This window comes from Tauraco erythrolophus, chromosome 20 (assembly GCF_009769465.1).
Source record: "Tauraco erythrolophus isolate bTauEry1 chromosome 20, bTauEry1.pri, whole genome shotgun sequence".
Lineage (NCBI taxonomy): Eukaryota > Metazoa > Chordata > Aves > Musophagiformes > Musophagidae > Tauraco > Tauraco erythrolophus.
The window spans coordinates 9,880,606-9,899,968 of record NC_141484.1 but is presented as its reverse complement, the minus strand read 5'-3'; the positions used below and the strand labels follow the sequence as shown (position 1 = coordinate 9,899,968).

General features: G+C 36.7%; 2 protein-coding genes across 2 annotated transcripts in view; one reads left to right on the top strand and one right to left on the bottom strand.

Moving 5' to 3' along the window:
• TBCD (tubulin folding cofactor D) overlaps positions 1 to 19,363 on the bottom strand; it is a 118,216-nt gene that overhangs the window by 67,343 nt on the left and 31,510 nt on the right. The gene's annotated exons all lie outside the window — the stretch shown is intronic.
• On the top strand, positions 13,986 to 16,560 carry ZNF750 (zinc finger protein 750). Its single transcript, XM_009992564.2, has 2 exons — positions 13,986 to 15,412; positions 15,843 to 16,560. The coding sequence occupies exons 1-2, from the start codon at positions 13,986 to 13,988 to the stop codon at positions 16,558 to 16,560; spliced, it is 2,145 nt and encodes a 714-aa protein (XP_009990866.2).

Here is a 19,363-nt window from a genome sequence, read left to right as displayed (position 1 = left end):
AAACAAATGAACAACAACAAAAACCTGTTCCTTAGCCCTGGGTCTTGTCTCCACAAGAAAATTGCAAAATTCCATGTCAACCTTATTTCATTTAAAACAGATTTGTTCACTGCATCTCAAGTTAATTAAGAATTGTCTAAGTTTTAAACTAAACTAAAATTTGCCAATCTTGAACCAGATTAAGCTAATGCTACCTTTTACGTAAGTGTTACGTTTTGATACGCACCATTTATGCGGAGAAGCCTTCTCAATTAATAATATATTGCAAAACCTTCCACTTTGGAATTATAAAATACAAGAAAAGATCCTACAAGATAATGGGTGTCTGCTATTACTGAAAGCAGTGTGGTGCACAGTGTCACTGCAGGGGCAACTGAGAAGAATATTACAGTTAATGAATTATGAGACTTAAACGCAGCTATAAATATCAATACAAAGAATAAAAATATTATTCTTTGAATTTTTCTTCAACAAAACTAACTCATTGCAGAACTGTGCTTCGATAGATCCTTCTTCTTTGTAAGCCTCAGGCAAAAAAGAAAAAGTGCAAACAGCCATATCTGCAGAACGTCAGCTTCCCGTGCATTAAATAGCGTACCTATCGCTAGCATTCATATGCTAAAAAAAAAAAACTCTGGCTTTTTAATGTAAAGAATTTCAGATTTGAGACCACATGTTCTTACACGGCACTCTAACCTCTTTTAGAGAAAAAGGCAAGTCCTAATCGTAACTTCATTAGGGCTGTTATACTAATATTTAATGTATCAACACAGATGCAAACACAGATAATTTCAGGTTAGGCCTATTATCAGAAATAAATATTCGTTTAAAGTTCTGCCAAACATTTATGATTTGTTCTCATTTTTCTACACAAGCTGTCTACTTCAGAATTTACTCTTAAAGGACTACTTCATCCAGAGGACAAATTCTCCAACGAGTATCAGCACAACGCATGTGCTGCTTTATCTGTCAAAAAACCCCCAAGTGTTGCTGTGAAATGCTCTAATATTGTATCCTGTAGCCTAAAAACTGTCAACAGGCGGCCTCTCTTCTGCCACTCCTGCACCCAGGTTTGCCCTAGTTACGAGTTTGCCCCAGGAAGGAGAGAAGAGTATCCCAACTCATGCTCAGAAGACTGATGAGAATTTAGCAGCCCAAGTCTCTTGGGCTGCCACAACTTTCTCACAATTCGCAGCGCTGACCCACGGATATAAGGCTATATATATGCACATCCACAAACCAAATAAGCATCTGCCAACCCGTGACTATGAAGGGCTGTGTCTGTCTGCTTGCAATCTCAGTTCAGTCTCTCACTACGTAAAGAATTAAGAGAGTCTTTAATTATATGATCACGTGATTTTTTTTTTTTTTTTTCCATGGACCTATCTCAGTCAGCACACAGGAAAGACCTGCTCTAGCGATGAATCACAGCTGGGCAGCAAGGGAGATTGTTGTCTGCCTCACTGCTGAGGGAGGAAAACATGTCATGCAAAGACTGGCTTTCAGGCAGAGAGAAGGGATTGCTGCTTGAGTTGGATGTTGCCCTAAAGAACGACATTCTAACTACATCTCTGCCAAAGACTGACTTATGGTACTTAAACATAGTATTCAAAAGAAATGGACGCTGGCTCTCATTTCCCAGGTATCTGTTTCAATAAACTAATGGCAGGCTTGCAGAAGTGCAACAACGCTGAAATTAGTGTGAGCTTTTGAGTGTGGCAAGGAGCCAATGATGCAGTGGACAGATCTGGATTTTGGCCAGTCTATCTCAATGTCATTATGTAATGCAGACATAGAAACTCAAATCTTTAAGCACCCCTAGCTGGCGGTGTTGAAAGGCCTGCAGCTGACCTAAGACAGTACTGATCTACTTCTCTGTAACACAGAGTGCTGAATATTTTGGGATTCATCTTCCCACTCATGAGCAAGGCCATACTACAGACCTTCAAACAGGGCTACAGCTGACTTAACCAGTAGCAAATTGCAGTTTAAGGACATGAAGAAACAGGTTTATGAAGGAATCCTACTAAGCAAACGTATTACTTACTTTGAAAGAGTATAAAAATTTTGTAAACTTATAGTACTGTATGACAGAAAGGCAAAATCACCAAAGAAACAACCTTAGCCTAAAGGTTAGGGTGCAATACTGAGATAAACCCTACAGTGAAAAAGCAATTCATTGCCATTTATTCCCTGCTTAGTATTTACACCATTTCCCAGTTGTTGAAGCTATGGCTTCAACAAAGACATTTATTCCTGCTCATACTTGCTAGCTAGTGGAAAAAAAAAAAAATAATCTGCACTATTTATAATTTTTCCTTGCTAATTCAAAAACTATTACAGTGATATATGCATATAACTTTTAAAAATACTATTTTCAAGACCACGCATCATTTTTTAAGTTCACCTGGGTGTTAGAGAGAAGGAATTCTTCTGTAACCAGCCTTTCAGGTTTGGGTGTTCTCTATTTTCTAAGAGTTAAACTAACACAGGTAGATCTTTTTTTTTCATTTCTTCCTTTATTTATAATGAAAAGTACCTGGAATCTTGCCAAAAGCCTCACAATTAACTACAACTACAGAATAGACTAACACATTTCAGAAGCCTGACTTCCTTATGCATCCTCCTGCAAAAATCCTGGCAGCTGCAAATCAATATCAAACAACTTATTCTGGAATATGAAAACACAGAAGGTAATCCTTAAAAACAGAGTATATAAACAAGTTTAAGAAGTTACATAATAGATTTCTATTAGACTATATCTTAGTCTAAATTAAACCTCTTTCTAGAAAACACTTGAAAGCAGTGTTGGTTTTACTTTTTGTCAAGTTTTTTTTCTTTTAATGGCACAGTGAAATTAGACAAGCAAAATTCCCCCTTTTTTCATTGTGTGTAGAGTTTTTCAGACTTCAGGGTTTTTTTAAGTGTATTAAGCTATATATAAATATCAGGAAGCACCATTCTCTGAACTCTCAGATAAAATACACAGGAATCCGATCTCTTATCAATACCAGGAAATATGCAAGCATCCTCTGTACTAGGAGCACAGATAATCCAGTACTACCACAGAGCACGGATCCACTCTAACCAAATTAATAAGATATTTGCAACAGAAGCTGAAGGAATTTTAAAATTGCAGACACAGAAGTCATGCATACACAGATATTCCTTCAAAGCCATAGCATCTGCTATTGAGATGAGCTGCATCTACTTGAAACCTTCTGACAGCACAAGAGACTTCATTTCATAAAAACTTCTCACCAAAAATATACTTGACAATGGGACATTCTTAAAACAGAGAAAAAACGTCAACTGAAACAAACATTGTTTCCTATTTAAACTATGTGCTTACCACTTAGCAGAAATAATAAACAAAATATTTCCCTAAGCCAGGGTTTTTTGGACACTGGCAGCATTGTGTCTGACTTCTTCAAAAGTAAAAATCATACTGATTTTGTCACTGAATCCCAAGACATGATAACCTACGAACTCCCCTCTCAAATCCATCTCAGTCCCCTCACTACCAATACTTAACTGCAGAGTTCACGCTCCCTACTTTCCTCTGACACTTTTTTGTTTCTCCTGTTATTCTCAAAGCAATTTATAAACAGAAGAAATAACGCCTGGTTCTTCACAAGTTGTTTTTTTCCACTTTCTTTCCACTCTTTCCATTTATTCTGAGATTTAAAAAATCAAATTCAAGATTTGGATCACTTGAATTGACCAGTATCAGACTTCTGAAGCAGCCATCATCTGTGTATCTCATCAGCATTATTGCCCTTTGTTTAAACGTTGCTTTCATTGTTGCAACAGCTAAAAAAGGAGAGAGGGATTGTTGAATTGTTTGAGTCTATTCATTGTGAATGGGTAAGGGTACAGAAGGAGGCAGGCAGATCAAAAAATAACGTCTTTCTGGCTGGAATCCTCCCAAAATAAGCACCGACTCATTGCAAACATAATCACACAGTTCTTCCAATCTTCTTTCCCTGTCTCCCTTTTCTTACTCTTCAGAGATACCAATGTTTCCAACCTTACTTTAAACATACCTGGTTTTATAGCAAAAATAGGATCACATAATGCATAATAGACAAAAAAAAGCAAGCAAGTTATCTTTGACTGCGAAACACTTCAAGAGACTTTCTCTGGCTTTAAGTAGAGAAAGTTTAGGCCCCCAGCCATTTAGCACATACACCTGTGAGTACCCAGTGGTCAGCACGCCTTTGAGAGAGTTTAACAGCACTTTTCATCTCGCCACTGACATACTAAGAACGCCTAGGAAGTTTCATGTTCCTATATATGACACACCTTATTAGCTAGAAAGTTTATACCATGCTGTCATCAAGAGAAATTTTAATAACGTCCTTTCACAAGCAAACCAGAAATTCAAGTAAACTAGGATTCTCTTGTTTGTTTAGTATTTATCCCCACCCAATTAAACAAAAAACCCTATAAATAATAGTCTGAAGCCTACAAAACCACAAATAAAGCACAAAACAAAAGATGTGAAATCATACTGAAACCACACCGAAATATAAGTTTTTGGCCCTAACTTATGCTGTACAGTAAGGTATGTTTCATTTAGGAGTGCTGCAATTCCAAATGTAGAAATTCACACAAATACATCATCAGATCATAAGATTTAAATTTACTTTTGGCCATTTTGCTTTAAAAAAAAATTTCCCTACATAGAAATTTAGCAGCATGATCCGTTCTGAAAACAACTGAATTTTTACCGCTAAATAGTATCACATAACTTTGAATTCAAAAACATAACAGACAAACTGCAGTTCAAGAACTGCAGCATTAGTATTTTTTTAATGGAATAAAATAAAACGTCATTTTTCACTTGCTGGTTTATATTCCTCACTTTTAAAATTTATTTGAATAGTAGACAACATTCATTAATCTAATAAATCTTCACAAAATTTGACGTTTCAAAGAATAACTGAAAGCTAAAATATTTTTAGTCTAGCAGTATTCATTATATGCCTCATTGCTCTTCGTGAGAGTGGGATCACAGCAGCATAACACCAATTATGCCTCAAAGAAAAATGTGCAGGACCAACCTTGTATATTGTAGAATTGCACATGGCACAACTCAGGTCCTACTACTGGATTCTATGAGAAAAACTTCATCTAGGTGAGACAACTGTCTCAGAATCTCTGGCGTAAGTCTCAAAATCAAAGCAGAAAAGGAAAAAGCATTCTGCATGAAAAACACTTTAGAAATAAGAAGTTTTAAAAGGGAATTATAACCAGAGCATCAAGAAGAAACTGAAGAAAGGTACACTTCACAGCTCCCTTAGAATGACTGGCAATAAAAAGAATGATTATTAAAAACTCCTTCTTATAAACAGTTCATAGTTTTGCCTACAGTCTCGATTTCTGACGTTACCTACTTCCCCCAAGATGTTTCACTGCCCAAGGGGGAGGATGGGAACCAGAAGGAAGATCATCCTAGTTCCAGGCCAAACACTAACAGCACAGGCCACAATAAATATCTAAAAATACGATCTGCAGTTGCTATTAACTGCTGAGCTTTTATCTTTTCCCATACAAATAATTTGCTCTAGTAATCATGAACAAGTGGCTCACAAACATCAGAAAGGTAATCTGCCCAGACATATCTCCGAAGTCAGGGACTGGAATCATTATGAAAAACAAAGACACATTTCAAAGGTGTTATTCAAAAAGCATTAAGACTAATAACTATTCATATGGGATAGAAGATACTTATGAGAATATTGTATAAGAATCATGTAATGTTTTGGGGCACAGCACGAGTTACAGCAATTACACTCAAATACATTTGCCCCCTTCTGGGAATGGTATGGAATAACCTAGTCCAAACATGCTAATACAGATAGCAAAATCTGTCGATAACTTCAGTTCAAGTGATTAAAGAAAGCAAAAAGGACTTTCTTGAACGTTTAGGTCAAAGCCACACATCTAGATACATAACTAAGATGACAAAGATAGAAGTAAATATTGCCAGTCACACAATTGTCTCCTTTATATGGCAAGCTAAGCTTCACTAGTTCCATGTCTATCAGTGTTCAACCACATGAGATTATTCACATTTACCTATGATCATTCTTTTTTCTTGGAGTAACAACTAGTTCACAAATTTGTAAGGCATCTCTAGAATGATATGGAAATATAGTTGATGATTGAAAACCATGAAAACATCCTCTGAAAGCCAGTATCAGGAGTTCTGACAGATATGAGGTAAAGGCAAAACAGCAGAACACCCCAAGTCACCAGTGTTATTCTTAGCGTTAGAGCAGAAAGTTAAGAATTATCTGATCAACTGAGGGGTTGATAACTGACCAGAGCAACACTTGGCACTCTTTCATACATCTAGGGAATGGAATTTTGCAGTGTAAGAGGAAAATAAATATTAGCTAAGCAGTGTATCAAGAAGAGGTTAAGTTTATCCCATTTGTATTTATGGTTTCTGACAGTGATATTTTGTTTTCTGTTTAGTGCTAAAGCTGAGCCAAAAAATTCATATAAAAACATGAAGTAAGTTTGTAACATTTACAGAATGGCAGTTTTATGCTACAGTAATTAAACCTACGAAATTTAACCACAGCTAAACAACACTTATTTGATACAGAATTTTAAACAGAACAAAGGAGTACATTCTACATCAAAGAAGACATAAAACTAAAGCTACAGTCCTCCAGAGATACAAAAATAATCATGTTTTTATAAAAGCAACTTGAGAAAAAAAAATATCAATAATCAAAATTTTACTATGTCAGTCCTGGTGCTTTTATTTAATCTGACTTCTGCTCAGGTAAACTAAAAAGAGTGCTACCAGCAGGTGACTGGGTTCCGTTTATCTAACACTCTGAGATGCAAGCATAATGAGTTAAAAATAAGTGATGAAACAATATCACTGCAATCACAATTTACTACTTCTAGAAGTATACACAAACAGGAGCTCTCACGTTCCTTCTCTGGGGTACGCCAGTGAATCTTCTGCGCCAGATTTGGATTTCTAGTATCATCCAAGCACCAAGGAAAAAAGCGTTTACATTAGCTGATTTTTTTTTTCCAGTTTCACTTTGTTCACAGCTGATTTCAGCTGACCTGACTAGTAATAGCAACTTAAAGGAATCAGCTAGATTTAAAACATTTCCCTTGGATCAAGGCTGCAGCTGGACATCATGTCTCCCCTCCACATATCAGATCAGGGAAGGGTAATGGGGAGAAAGGGGAAAAAATAAAATCAAAGTTCAAATATTGACTGCCATATGCCAGTTCAGTCATCTGTATTAAAGGAGTCCTTCAATAGCTTTCTCTAGATACCAGAAACAGCAATTTTCTTTAAAAACAAAAAATGAGATCAGATTCCATTCAAGGAAACCCACCTCCACCTCATAACACGAAAAAGGTGAAACCTGATGGCACCTTCCTCCAGCTAGAGACAACAAAATGACCCACATTTGCAGATGAACAAGGACAGTTATGTAGATTGACACAGCACACAAACTTCTTATCATGAAAGAAGGGCTATTCACAGTGAGGAGGACTGAATAATGTCTTCTGCTGAGAAAGCAAAGGACTTTTCTCCGGTCTTTTCAGAGACGTTTCTGAACGCAGACATTACAAGACGTTTCTTTGCCGGTAGAATTTTCTAATATATTACTTCAAAACATTTTACAATTAAATCGAAGAATGATGGACTACAAATACTCGTTATTCCTACTGAAGCCAAAGGATTTATAAACAACTAGACAGTAATAAGACATCTTTTTACACTTCTAAGCTGCATTACAGGAACAGAATAATAAAAAAATTAATTAAAAAAAAATAAACCAAGAGCCACCTTCCTATCTAAAAATTAGTGATTTCTTGTATTTAGAAAAATTTTCTAGAAAACTACATCGGCATAGCAAGGGGAAGGATGGTGATTTATGTACCTAGACAGGAAAGTAGATGTCCATAAGTCATTCCATCAAGATAAAGGCCACACCTTTAAAATTATTTTAAGGCACTGCTTTAGAGACTGATTTTGAAACAATTTTTTCCCAGTGGCTAAACAGGTTTTGTAGTGATGATTTCCTTAATTTTCATTCAAAATATTATACTTTTGCCAAGTGTAAAATTCATCATACTTCTACATTTATAAATTTCAATAATCTGCAACTGTCTTCATTACAGAGCAGTAGGTGAAACAAGAGGGTTATCATGTTCATCTACGTGAATTTAACAGTTACGAACAGAAATTTTAACGTCTCAAGAACATTAGAATTAGTAGCCAAAAATCCCTTTGTTTTTACATTCAGTAATAGGAATGGGTTTTGGAGAGAACTAGAACTATCAAAATCTTTCCTCTTAACAACCACTATGTGAGAGGCTACTGTTTTACTAAAGAGCACAGCAATGTCACTACTTGACTGGCAGATACACTAATAAATGTACCATTTATGAAGTTTAACTAAAATGTAACTAAAAGCAAGTACTAGTACTAATCAGTGGATGATTGGTTGACTTCCTCCGTTTGACATCCAGTTTCACAGCTCCTGAGCAAATGTACAGAGCTGATAATCAATTTCTGACAGAGGTGACTCCTTTCCATTTACAGGATCCGTACATTTGACTGCTGATTACAGGCAAGCTTTGGCAGGTTCCTGTGGCAAGCAAGCTTGGAGTTAGTTCAGTCCCGCCTTCAGAAAGGAGACTCATGAAGGACAAAAATATTTAAATACAAATGGGGGGGGGGGGGGGGGGGGGGGAGAGGGAGCAATAATATTAAAGCTATAAAGGCATCCAATAAAAAAGTCAGCCTCTAATAAAAGAGTAGAATTATTATTTTTAAGCTTTGCTACCGCCTGTGTACAGTCAATTGTGCTGCTCACAAGTCACTTCTACAAAGTTAAATATATTAAAAGCTCAGTATATTACTGTAGTCATTTTTGACCTCACGTTGCAGATTGCCACTCAGAGGAACGGACACCACAGTTCAGAGGAAAACTTGGTTGTTGGAGGGCAGGAAAGCCACAAGAGCTCTCCCCGATAGCCGGGATGCTGAGGTAATGCTGAATGAAAGCAGTGGACACAAACAAATGAATCGTAGCTTCAGGCTGGAGTAATATCAGGTGCATCTCTACACCCCGAGGGCTCAACTCCTACACTTCTTAAGTCCCTCCCCCTGAAACAACCTCCTGCAGTTTCACTCGAGATCCCGCAGAGAACAGGTACTTCTCCCGCAGCAGTGACAGCTACAGCTCACCAACAGCCAGCGCCTTGAAGGTTTCCGACACCCATGTACCTGGTGAGTACTTTTCTTTAGAGCAGTTTTTTCAAATAAAGCGAGTTCATATTAACCTCTAAGAAGTAAACCCGAGCTGTTCGTTTTTCAGCTGTCTCAGAAGCCTCGGTTGCTCCTAACAGGTGCATTTACTGCACCAGTTTAAGCTTCCAGCACAAAGTTTCAACAGCAGAGGGAAATAATTTTAGTTTGAGAAAAAAAAAAAAACTAACTCTTGCAAGTTTTTAGTATAATTGACTCTTCTTGGTGAAAAGTATTTTAAGCACCTTTTTTTCATACAGAAAGTTTATGGATTTTATTGAAGTATTAAAAGGCTTAAAATTGCTACGTTTAGCCTGTCAGCTATTCTTCATACAGTAGTGCTGGGGTAACCTGAAAAGCTTGTGTGAAAATAAAGTTCTCCACTTCAGTTTTGATTTATTATTTTTTCCAGCTTCTGGGAATTTAGCACAGAAAATTGGATTGGTTTGAGCTGTCCTCTCTCTAGTCAGTTAAAGTGTATGAAGACATTGAGTTATTAAGATTTACCAAGATTTTTATTTCTTCTCCACGCTGCCTAACCAACTTATTTGATCTGTTTCTGTACTTCCTCTCGCTCACACACTCTCACACAAGCACGCAGCCCTCTTCGGTCCGTACCTTCAACACATGCTTCCTTTCCAGTCCTCGCCAACCCACTCCTCTCACCCATGTTTCCTCCTAATTAACAAACACTTGCGTTAAAATTTATCTTTCAGTTTAAAGGAACTGGAAGTTTAGAAGGGAGTGGTAGTTAATCACTGGAAAATCTCAGCTAGAATAAAACTCACAAATCTTGTTCTTGCAACACTCTAGGTAGGTGACAATGGCATGTCCTTGAGTTATGCAATAATGCCACATCACAATATTTTAATTATAGCATGTCCTTCAAAAAGTTCCACCCCAGTGAGTACTCCTGGTCAGAGAGATCAACATCACCAAAAGGATACTGCAATAATAATGGAGTGTGCATGACAAACTGTTACGTAGTTTGCTAAAGCAGTGTCCTAAAAAGAAATATAATTACCATCCCTGCTTGTAATAAAAGACATTTTGAAATTTCCTCTTTGATCAACTGGGCATCTTAAACAATTTAGACTACTTAAAAACCTAAAAAACAACATGCACATATGTATGTGTGTGTGTACGAATACATATGTGCATACATATGTGTATGTACTTATACCCACGTATGTTTTTGTTTATATATTTATACACACACATGCACACAGTGTTAAACAATATTCCTGTTTTCTGAACTTGCTAACATCTTAAAAGGCAAGGAGGCAGCAACAACATACTTTTAAAAATAGATGGAAGAAAACTTGCAGCTATCAGTTTCAGGTTGGAAAGGGCTAGAGATTAGAGAGCCATGAGGAGGTATATACTATTGACAAGAAACAAACAACTAAGACAACCTCGAGTTTAACCAACATTATCTGAATCACCTGTTTTCAATAAAAATATAAATAAATAATACTACTTCATTTCAAAACCAGAAAGAGAAAATTATAATAATATATAACTATCTGCATGTCTAAAATCAGGCATACAGGAAATAAATTCTCAATCTAAAAAAGTTACATGAAAATTATTATCTTGCTACTGAAGAATTTTTTCACATTTTTAAAGGATATCACCAATTATAGCATTCAATTTTAAGGAAAAAGCAACTACTTATTTCAATTTTGCTTTCTAATACTAGATTTTAATTTTGGTAGCACAAAACACACATTTTACAACTTTAGGTAACTAACATTATTTATATCGAGACAGTTTTAATTGTTTGCATGTATTTTAAACCATTAACGTCTTTTCCAGCTGTGGGATCAAATAGTTTTAAGTTTTTTTAATTACGAAATATGTACCTCTGCCAGATACTCCTGTGTTTTACTTAGAGATTGGAAGAGAAATTATCCTTGTCTAGGTCTAGAAATATTTTTTTACTGGCATTTTTAAACCATGAGAAAAAAAAGGGATTAAATAGTAAAAGGGAGAAACAGAACATTCATCTGGCTGACAGTAGCCTGAGTTTACGAAAGGATAAACACCCTGTAAAATAAGCTACTCATTCCACACCTTTCAAATCAGAGCAGCAGGTTCTGGGAGCACTACTGTCTGCAGGCTGAGCGTGCCATCACAACAATTTTTTTTTTTAAAAAAAAAGCTGTTGTAATTCTGTCCTGCTTTAGACATGGCAAAGAAGCTCCAGTGCTCTAAATTTCTAACATTAAAACTGCAACAATGCATTTTATCTTATTAAGAAACGATAGTTAATACTCTGTTGAACAGGAATAACTTGACTGAAAGTTAAATACCAAGTACAAAGTCAGGGTGGGGGGGAACAGGACACACAGGAATTTTCATTATTAAGCAAAGGAAAGCTAGCAGAACAAGAAAATCTAATTAACATCTCTTTATTATAAGTGCTGCACCTGAATGCAAATTCAGACTGTTATCATAAATGGTTCAACTACGAATGCAATGGAGTTTTGACAACAATATTTTTTTTTCAAGAATAATTAGTACAAGTACTTCCAAGAAGATATAAAGAACAACAGGTACAAACTGACTTGGCCGAGTCCATTACAAACTGTCCACGTTAGTTATACATCATTAGTCAAAAATAAATGCAACAGATCACTTAAGGTGGAAAAAAAGGACCGATCCCCCTCCTACACCTCAATATTTTTTCACTTTTTTTTTTTAATGTAAAAGCATTATCCTTAATCTTTCAAAGGAATTCTGGCTACCATTATTCAAAATATTTCTAAAATACTATATGATTTTTTTTTTAATTTACTGAACTACCATTTTAACCAGACTCCAATGACAAGACTTTAACATGCTGCTGTATAATTCCATTTTTTTTCCATTATTACAGTATCAGTATCCAACTTAAACAACCAAAAAAGCTTTGCTAAAACCTGAAAAATAAAAAGCTACTTCTCTGCATGTTCATTTTTCTTTATGCTATGACACATTTAATTATTTGTTGATTTTAAGAAAAAGCTTGATTTCTTTTTCTACTAAGAGAGCAGCTTTGCATTTTCCAGGGTGCCTTCACAATTACTATTTTAACAAAATTAATATTTCTATGACATCAGAAACAACATTTAATACAATTTGCTAGAATTACTATACCTGATGAAACAAGCAGCAATTCTGTAGCTTTGCCTTCAGTTTTCATAATGTGTTGCATGTCATTTTCTATTAAATAATCTGATTTAAGAAATGCAAAACATGTCTACTTTAACTAAAATCTCACAGCATGTAATTACCAGCAATTCTTTTCATAAACTTAGTATTTTAATACCCCTAATTCAAACTTCTATATAAAAAACTTCTTTTTAAAAATAAAATAGAATATATATCAAGCTATCTAGTCACTCTTACAATTAGTATTCCTGCAGTTTCGGGTAACACAATAGATACAGTACGTGGTTTTGCAACAGTCATCATTTTGATAATGATGCTTATAGTTCATGATGAAATCATCAGTTTTTAGATCTCTGCCATAACACATCCTATAAAATCATGAGAACTTGACTCTGAGAGTTTCTCACGCCTTCAGAATCAGTGAACATAATGGAACAAGCCGATACAAGCCCTCCTGACTTATCTACTGAGCAAATCATTAGGCTGTATAAAGTATCCACAACCTTAGTTTTTCTGAAGAAAGGCAGATAGATCATTCCTCTATAAATCAATCACTGTCAGACAGTTTTTTGCCTGAATTAATACACTTGTGTGTCTGTGTTCACTACATGCAATGCGCAAGGTGCTACACAGCAGAAGAATGTGAAATGTGTTTATCAAGCAGAAGATTCTGTTAGTCAGATATTGCAGTACTCATTTCTCTTAATTGAATTAGGAAGAGGAAGAAAATTGGTGTGGTTTTATCCTTCGAGAGATTGGCCACTTTTGAGGTATCCATTGAGATTAGGCTGTTAGGAAATGCCATGCCAGTTAAAAGAGGGGGTTGGTCAGTCTGTGAAAGAGCCAAGTCAGCTACCCAAGTGCAACCAAGCCACTCCACCCTCATTTCGCCAAAGCAGGAAATTCCCTCCGCTCTCTCCCCAACCGGCCCGACAGGCTTGCCCCATATGCAGCTGCTGCCAGGACCTGCCTCTTCTCATCCTACCCACCTCCACTTCTCTCTCAACAGCTCCACCTAGATTTCCACTTTCATCTTCTAAATGAATGTTCCTTCAGCTTTCAAAAAATCCTCCTTCCAGCCAGTCGCAGCGGCAGGTGACTAGCACTGCTGAAAATTATGCCACTTCTGTGGCTACGGTTAGGTGAGGAAGGGTGTCAAAGTTTCATGCACGTCTATCTCGAGTCTGGCTTTTTTGTTCTGTTCAAAAAAAACCCCACAATGCATCATATGAAGGGGAATACAGTTAAAAGAATACATTCTTTTGTATTTTCTTCCAATGTTCCACTACAGCTAATTTTAAACTTTGTGTTACAGTTCCTGCGCTACCAGTTGCAAAAGTGTTGTTTTCCGGCACCCCCTCTTCCCTGAGACACCACGGGAGTTGGCTTCCTCTCTTCACCTGGGAAGAAGGACTCTAGAAACCTGAAAAACTGGAAACATCAAGAGGCCAACACTGAGGAGAGCTAACCACAAGAAAGTTTTTATAAAGAACCATTACGTTTAATTGTTCAAAGCAGAAAAAATATGAGTCTCCTCAAAGAACGCAAACCGAAGAAGCCTCATTACATCCCAAGACCACCAGGAAAGCCATTTAAGTACAAGTGCTTTCAGTGCCCCTTTACTTGCAATGAGAAATCCCATCTGTTCAACCATATGAAGTATGGCCTCTGCAAAAACTCAATTACTTTAGTATCAGAGCAGGATCGGGTCATCAAGTGTCCAAAAACCAGTTCCTTGGAGCCCAAACAGATGAATCAGCTTGAGCCTGCAGTCAAACCAACTTCCTCTAAATCTGTCACAAATGGACTGTCAAATTTCGATTCAAAGCCTCAATACCCTTTTCCAAAAGAAGATGCCAAGGAAAATGTTGAACTACAAAACCAGGCAACCAACACAGCAATTCAAGGGCAAACACCTGCGCTTCAGAAGGAATTAACCCCTGCCAGCACCACAACAGAAAGCGCTATCGGCATGCAGCCCCTTTTGGACAGCATTGTAAGGCCCTCAGCTTTCGTTCCTGTGGGAGAGCACAGAGATAGCAAAGGCCCAGAAACTAGTGAAGTATCTGAAATTATATCGCTCTCTAACAAAAGTTCACCTTTTCACACCAAGTCTGCGTTTCACGCCCCCAGCCACCCGTGGAAAGCAGGTTCTCCCTTCCTCCCAGAGTTCCCACATAAAGTTGCTCCCACAAAAGGCTTTGGTTCCCTCTCGCCTTACATGCAACCGATGATTCCTGAGTACTCACCTCATTTTTACGAGCACAGGCTGGCTATCTACACACCTTACTTGCTTCCAGGTAATTCAGAGTGTGAAAGCTCTGCTTTGTCTGTCTACGGCACACAAGATCAAAGACATTTTCTTCCCCACCCTGGGCCACTTCCAAAACCCATTAATCCATCAGCGTATGAACATTATCGATTGTTCCAACAATACCATTCCACTCCTCCGATACCATATGGATTTTGTAGGCCAACAGATCCTCCATTTTACAGATTTTCACACGTAGCTGGTATGAACAGAGATCAAAATTCTCATTTAATGGAAGAAACTACCTTGCTGTATCCAGCTTCTTTAAGCCCATCCCAACAATACCCTCTAAGTTCACATAAAAAACAAGCAGATTACGAAAAAGAAATGACATTATTGCATGCCAAAAGTCATTCCAAAGATGACCAAAATGAAAGAGAGAATGCTAAAATGAGCCCTCTCGCAGGAAGCGCGGCTACAGGCTCCCCTGGCAGACCCAGCCCAACCAACTTCACTCAGACAAGCCATGCATGCGAAGGCTTATTTGACCTCTCTAACAAGTCATCTTCCACATCGCTTGGCAAGTACGACCAACCAGAAGAAAACTTCACAGCTTTCAGACCTGTGAGAAAAAGCACTGATCAACCAGCTCTACTTCCAAGTGTGCAGACACAGCAAGATAGAGGAGATTCACCTACCAGGTAAAACAATAAAATCACTTTGGAAATTCTTGTCAGATTTACTAGGGACACGTAAAGACAGAAGGACACATTTCATACAATGCTCCTATAAAAATATTTAAATTTACGGCATTGAGATAATTTGTTCTATATTAACTGTGCATAACACAGTACAACTCACAGTTGCTATACTGAGTAGACTGCTCATTCATTCTCCGTAAGTGTATCAGGTATTTCCAATACTATTATTGTGCATGTGTCTGTATATTTCAGGAATTACCTGTATTATAGTGATGTGTATGGTGCAAGAGACTTGGGGGAGTTAAAAGGAGAAACAACAAAATTGTCAGAATTCTAGCTAGATTTTTTCCTCTTCTTCCTGCCCACCTCCTCATCTCCCATTTATAAGAGCAATTGATAGTGAATTCTCTTTTCTCCTCATTTCTTTCAGCATTAATGTCACTGATGAAGATTCACATACACAGAACGAATGCCACAACAATGAAGGCTCATCATCCAACACGGAAGAAGACACAGGGATAGTTCCCCTTAATCTCTCAAAAAAGGCTGACACAAGCACAGGACCTATTCATGAGCATGCATACAAAACCACAGCCAAAACAGAAAGTCAGAACTTTCTAGAACTGCAAGACATGCCTCTGAACCTCTCAGTAAAAGATTCCTGTAACACAGGAAGCTTGAAAACATCTTTCCACAGTCCATCTCATGACAATGGTGCTGCTACTTCTCCAAACTCTGAAAACAAAACCTCCGGAGCAGACGCATGTAACCCCAAGAACCCCACTAACAGTGCCTGTGACAAATCTTTCACAGCTCACCGTAATGAAGCTCAAGACTTAAGAATAATTGACAGCTGTGATGAACAGAAGCAAACAGCAGCTGTAGCTCTGTGTCAGCTAGCTGCATACAGCCCTAGCAAAGCCAGAATGGACAACGAAGGGCAGAGTCCTCAGGACAGTAATGCTTCAGGTACAGAAGCTACTCTTAATTCTTCTGATACTCAGGATACTCAGTGCAATCAAAAAGTAAAAGGACAAAAAAGGACAAATCAAAAGGAATCAGCAAAATCACAGCAAGGCACTAAAAGAGTAAGGCCGAATGACTGTAGCAGAGTCTTCACTTTAAGGAAGAGAACAAGAATATCTTAATACTTCATTTTCCTCTGAGTTTCTGGTCATAGAGGCTAGTTACTAGCAACACCAGAAAATGTCTACAAACCATCACTTACTGGGTTTGGTCCATGACAAGATACATTCAATCCCTCCCATGTAAATAATGTGCATAATTTTATATTAATATTTTTAAGTAACTGAACTTTGCCTTGTATAAGCTCAGATTTTGATGAGTGATTTTTTGCATTCATTACTAAAGCCAAAGTACATTAGATGAATCTTTAAGGTTTTTTGCAACTGTATTAATGTAAAAAACTTTTACAACTTCTTAAAACATGTTTAAGCTCTAGAAACAATACTGTTCAATAACATATTGTCATAGTATTTTTCAGGCCTAATTTCATTTAATAGGGTTTTTTTTGTCTTTTTTCTTTGAAAAACTTTTTATTTCACTGGGCAGTAGTTTAAACAAGTTTAAGATTAAACCTGGCTACTTAGAATTTACTGTAAAAACTGTTTTGTGTATGAATCCAAACCTTGTACAAGCCAGCTTTTCTTATGTTGACTAAGAACAAAATTCAAGTTAAATCAAAGAAAGCCTGCACCAATTTAAAAAATGCAATTTATGTTCGCCTTTAACTGAACCACTATGAAAACGATTCTGGAAATTTGAAGATTTAAACTATTTAGGTGTCTACTCTTCTGAAGGTAGACAGACACTGGGCAACCTTCAAACTCCAAGCCTAAAAGGTTATTTATATAATTTATTTCACCTGAGGCAGTGTCTCCTGGTGAAGGTCTTATTTCAGTATACATGTATTACTAATTATCAATTTCAGTGTGCTTCTACATACATTCTAAAATTATCTTCTGCTTCTATAATTGTGTATATAAACTTGCAATTTTCGAAATAAATCTGTGACCTGTACCTAAAATATACGGAAAATCATTAATGAACACAAATACATTCGCTACACTATCTATAACATATTTTGAAGAAAAATTAGCAAAGAAATTGCTAGCTAGATTTTCAATTTACAAGTAGAATTTGGCATGGAATATCCATCAGCTCTAAAACAGAAGCTTCCTTCAGTGCAGGAAGTTCATTATGCAGATTAATTCATTCGTATTTTAGCCCCGTACGACAAATCTCAGAATTCCCTCTGCCTTAAAACTGCTGTCCAGCTTATTCAAACTTCTGTAAAATTTTAACTAAAATAAGGCTGTTCCATGGTATAAACACCTCGGGTAAATTAGCACAGTATGCACTATCAGTCTAAGTAAAGCAAACCAAGACTGAGTATTGTTCACTTAAAACTACGGGTATACATTGATTCATTATTCACGAGACATGCTCACGTGTCTAAACATTATGAGTAGGTAAAAATCTATGTAAGGAAGCAGAGCTGCATTCAATGCAATGTAGAGTTCCCAGAATTTTTTTTCTAATTTTTTGTACTATGATGTTTTGAGCTAACAGCTTAGCCAGAGCATTCTGAGAAGTTCACCATTAAATAGTAAATTACAGAGGTTAAGTTCCTGATCTAAGAAACAAACAAACAAAAAAAAAGAGTAACAACATTGATCTTAATTTTAATCTTTCATAGAGAAAAGTTTTTCCTAGATTATCAAAAGGCAAGAATATCAATCTGAGTTTGAACAAAATGAATACGGTAACAGAAAAAGTCCAGTTTCAAGCTTAGGGACGTATGCTACCAACTCCATCATTTCCAAACATGAAATTACAGAGCCCAGTGTCGCCACTGCTGTTTTTTAAACTACATTAAGCTATTTGCCTCACCAATCTCTGGAAGCAGAAAGTTTCATAGTTTCCCTTATCCGTAATTTTTTAGAAAAACTTGCGTATCTCTTTTGTTGTTAATTTGAAATTCTTTAAGGCAACACAGAAAAACTTTTTGGTGGTTTTCTGTACAATTCAAGGATTTATTCTTCACCATCTCTATATAAATATTGTTCATAAAAACAAGCTCCAGTGGTGAAGTCTACCTCATCTCCATCCCTCACATTAAATAAAAACTGGGCTGAAGGGAACCATGAAGGTTAACTACTCAAACAGCTGTTCATACCTTGATAAGCTTGAATTCTGTACTCCCTAACACAAATCTTTCTAACTTAATGCCCATAAATAAATCATTACAGGGCTCCAGTTCCTTTAGAATAAGAAAATCAGTCCTAATGCTTATCTAACTCTCCTCTTGCTGTGAATTACACAAATTACCTGTAGCCTTGTTCTGGTCACCGAAAATAGTTGTCAAAACTAAAGGTTTTCTTTTAAAAGAGGATAAGCTTTCAGCTTTGTCTTCTCTCAACCAAATAACCTTAGCTCATTCAGTCTTTCCCTGTCAGTCTTATTTTCTGTTCAGGATTCCTGCTGCTTTAGGCTAGCTTTCTTTAAATAATATTTTAAGTGTGATGTCCTAATATGAGTGTCATAGTATTAGTATCAAGGGAGTTGGAAGGATTACCACACTCTGCTTATGACTTCTTTTCACGATTTGTTCTACTGAGCTAAATAAAACTGTTGATTGATGTCAGTGACCCACACGAACTCTGAAGTCCTTTCTGGTTTAACTGCTGCCTAGAAGTGCCTCCCTATATCTTGCACTGAGTAGTTACTTATTTCTAACTAGGAATACCACTTGGCACTTGTTGTAATTTCTTAAATCAATTTGTTAAGGACAATTTGAACATAATTCCATCTTTCAAAATACAACACAGTTCTTAACATCACTGTGTTAGCTTTTCTTCCAACTTCCAGAATTCATTCCTTTATCTTTCTCCAAATTATTATAATCAACTTTGAATTTCCACAGTAATA